The sequence below is a fragment of the Penaeus chinensis genome, chromosome 9 (assembly GCF_019202785.1).
Source record: "Penaeus chinensis breed Huanghai No. 1 chromosome 9, ASM1920278v2, whole genome shotgun sequence".
Taxonomy (NCBI): Eukaryota; Metazoa; Arthropoda; class Malacostraca; order Decapoda; family Penaeidae; genus Penaeus; species Penaeus chinensis.
This window is the reverse complement of record NC_061827.1, coordinates 11,142,251-11,144,750: the sequence shown is the minus strand read 5'-3', so window position 1 is coordinate 11,144,750 and position 2,500 is coordinate 11,142,251. Positions and strand designations below refer to the sequence as shown.

The 2,500-nt window shown below is 44.2% G+C and overlaps 1 protein-coding gene across 1 annotated transcript in view; it reads left to right on the top strand.

Moving 5' to 3' along the window:
* The first annotated feature begins 244 nt into the window (after positions 1-244).
* The window catches only part of LOC125029106, a 2,973-nt gene continuing 717 nt past the window's right edge, over positions 245-2,500 (top strand). Inside the window, exons 1-5 of the mRNA XM_047618892.1 lie at positions 245-782; positions 890-1,111; positions 1,228-1,686; positions 1,795-2,013; positions 2,126-2,500. The exon at positions 2,126-2,500 is cut by the window's right edge and continues 150 nt beyond it. Coding sequence (XP_047474848.1) covers positions 354-782; positions 890-1,111; positions 1,228-1,686; positions 1,795-2,013; positions 2,126-2,500 — 1,704 coding nt within the window. The 5' untranslated portion in view covers positions 245-353. The remainder of the gene's footprint in view (positions 783-889; positions 1,112-1,227; positions 1,687-1,794; positions 2,014-2,125) is intronic.

Genomic DNA, 2,500 nt, shown 5'->3' with positions numbered 1-2,500 from the left:
TCAAATGAAAATCTTGGGAGGGGGAAAAAATGGCAAATATCGTATTCCATCGGTATTTATAGATTTCATATTAACTATGTCATGACTGTGGCTGTGACACACAGATCGATAATTCTTAGAAATGTAGGAACAACCCAGAAGCTTCTCACAGACTATAGGAAAAAAGGAACGTGCTATGACATCATCAGGTATGCTTGGGCGGTGGGCGTCGCTCCAAGTCGGGACACATAAAACGTGGCGTTTCGTCTGACCCACCAGTTACTTCTTCGCCAACACTTGCAGTGAATACAGCAGTTTCAAAGTTCCTCCTCTTATCATTATTAATATATTTGTGTAAAGAAAGAAAGAGCAAAATGGCCCCAATTCAGAAGCACATATCTTCTCACGTTGAAGACAACACAAGCAGTGCAAGCAGCAAGACCTTCAAGGCCAGCAGTTCCTTCCACACAGTCAAAACGTCTTCATCCCAGAACAGTTCAATTGCCAGTGAAAGCAAAACAACCAAGAACAGTGATCAGCCACAGAAACGCATCTCACACACTGAACACCAGGCTGACCGAGAGGTAATGCTGCCCATCATCTCACGGGGTCATTTCCACCACGACTCGTTCTTCGAGAACCTCCGCCAGCAGTTCGATACCGCCGTGCAAGACATGCTGGATCTGTGGAATTCACGGTCATCCTTTGAGGACGACCTTCTTTCCTACAGACGAATGCGAAATCTTAACCTCACGGAAGAGAATCAGGCTCTTTCCGTCAGCCAAGACAACACATCGCATCAGGTAAGTAACGATTTATCTTACGGTGAAACATACGTGTCATCATCTGTTGCATATTGTTTGCATGAATGAATTCACTAAAGATGCAATAATGACCCCTGACTTTCCAGATCGTGATTGACGTGCGCGACTTTATGGACGGCGACATCAAGGTGAAGGTGGTGGACGACAGCGAACTGGTGATAGAAGGCAGCGTCGAGAAGCGACAAGAAGGGACCGTCTCGAAGAGCACTTTCTGTAGAAGATTCTCATTCCCGGGTCTCTTGAGCGAAGACACTGTGTCCTCGTCTATGTCGGCAGATGGAGTTCTTACTGTCACTGTTCCAAAGAAAGTACGTGGTAAAAGATGTGAAAACAGATTGAACATGGCCATCATTTACAGGCTACACATTATCTGAAAACCTTTTACAAACCAGAAACCTTCATTTATATGAAATTCTTCTTCCAGAGTTCCTTGACAAACAAGGAGAGCCAGACTATCAAAATCACTGCCTCGCACAAAAACTCTAAAGATGCTACAAATACACACAAGGATATCAAAAACAACGTCGAAGCGAAAAAAGTTAGTGTCGAGGGAAAAACATCAAAATCGTCTCGAGTAAAAGTGCAAGATCAGGCTCAGTCGACGGAGTCTCAGAGAACACAGGTTTCGAGCGACTCGACGGAAGCCACGCCACTTGCTCCCTTCCACCTTCTTCCCATTTCCGAAAGAGGGCCTTTCTTCCGCGATTCTTTCTTCCAGGACACTCGACAGAAATTCCAACAAGCCGTCGACCAAGTTCTCAAAGAGTGGGGACAACTGGACTCTGCGAGCGACCACATGGACATGTACAGGAACTTGCGAAAGCAAAACTTGCAGGAAGAAAACCAAGCCGTCGCCTTCAGCGAAGACCACCAGTGTTATAAGGTCAGTGACATGGCATTCAATACTAATACATTTGACTTCATTTTATCAAACTTATCATGCTGTTGCATCCATGCATGCGATATAATATTTATATAATTTTCAAATTAGATTGTGGTGGATGTACAAGACTTTAAGGAAGGCGACGTCAAGGTCAAAGTGGTGGACGAGAATGAGCTAACAATCGAAGGCAATTTGGAGATCAAGCGAGACGATTCCGTATCCAGCAAGAGTTTCTTCCGCCGTTTTTGTTTCCCAGGACTCGTGAGTGCCGACACCGTCACGTCTGTGATGTCATCTGACGGCATCCTCACTGTCAACGTATCAAAGGTAATTTTATACACTTTCTTCTCTAATATTTCGATTTTAGATCAGAGACTGGAGATAATGAATGAAGAAGCTTTGTAGATACAGTTCAATAATCTAAGTTTCCTTTCATCAGGCAACATCGGAATCTAAAACCAGTACGGCCTCTGAAGCCTCAGAATCTCAGGTTTCGCAGTCTTCCTCTAACAGTACAGAAGAAAAACAAACTTTCGCGAAGGAATCAACATCAGAAAGACAAAGCTTTCACTCTGAACGCCGGAATGTAAGTGTAAAAAGGACTGAAGCGACATCATCATCGTCTGTCGTGAACAATATCTTCAGTCAGGAGAATCACCAAGAAAACGAAGCCTATAACAAAGTCACTGGAAATGGATCCATGCTTTCACACAACACACAGTCAAGCAAAGACATCGTGAACGACCAGTACCTTCCCATCTCCTCGAAGGGTCAGTTCTTCTCTGATTCCTTCTTCGAAGATGTTCGTAAGGAC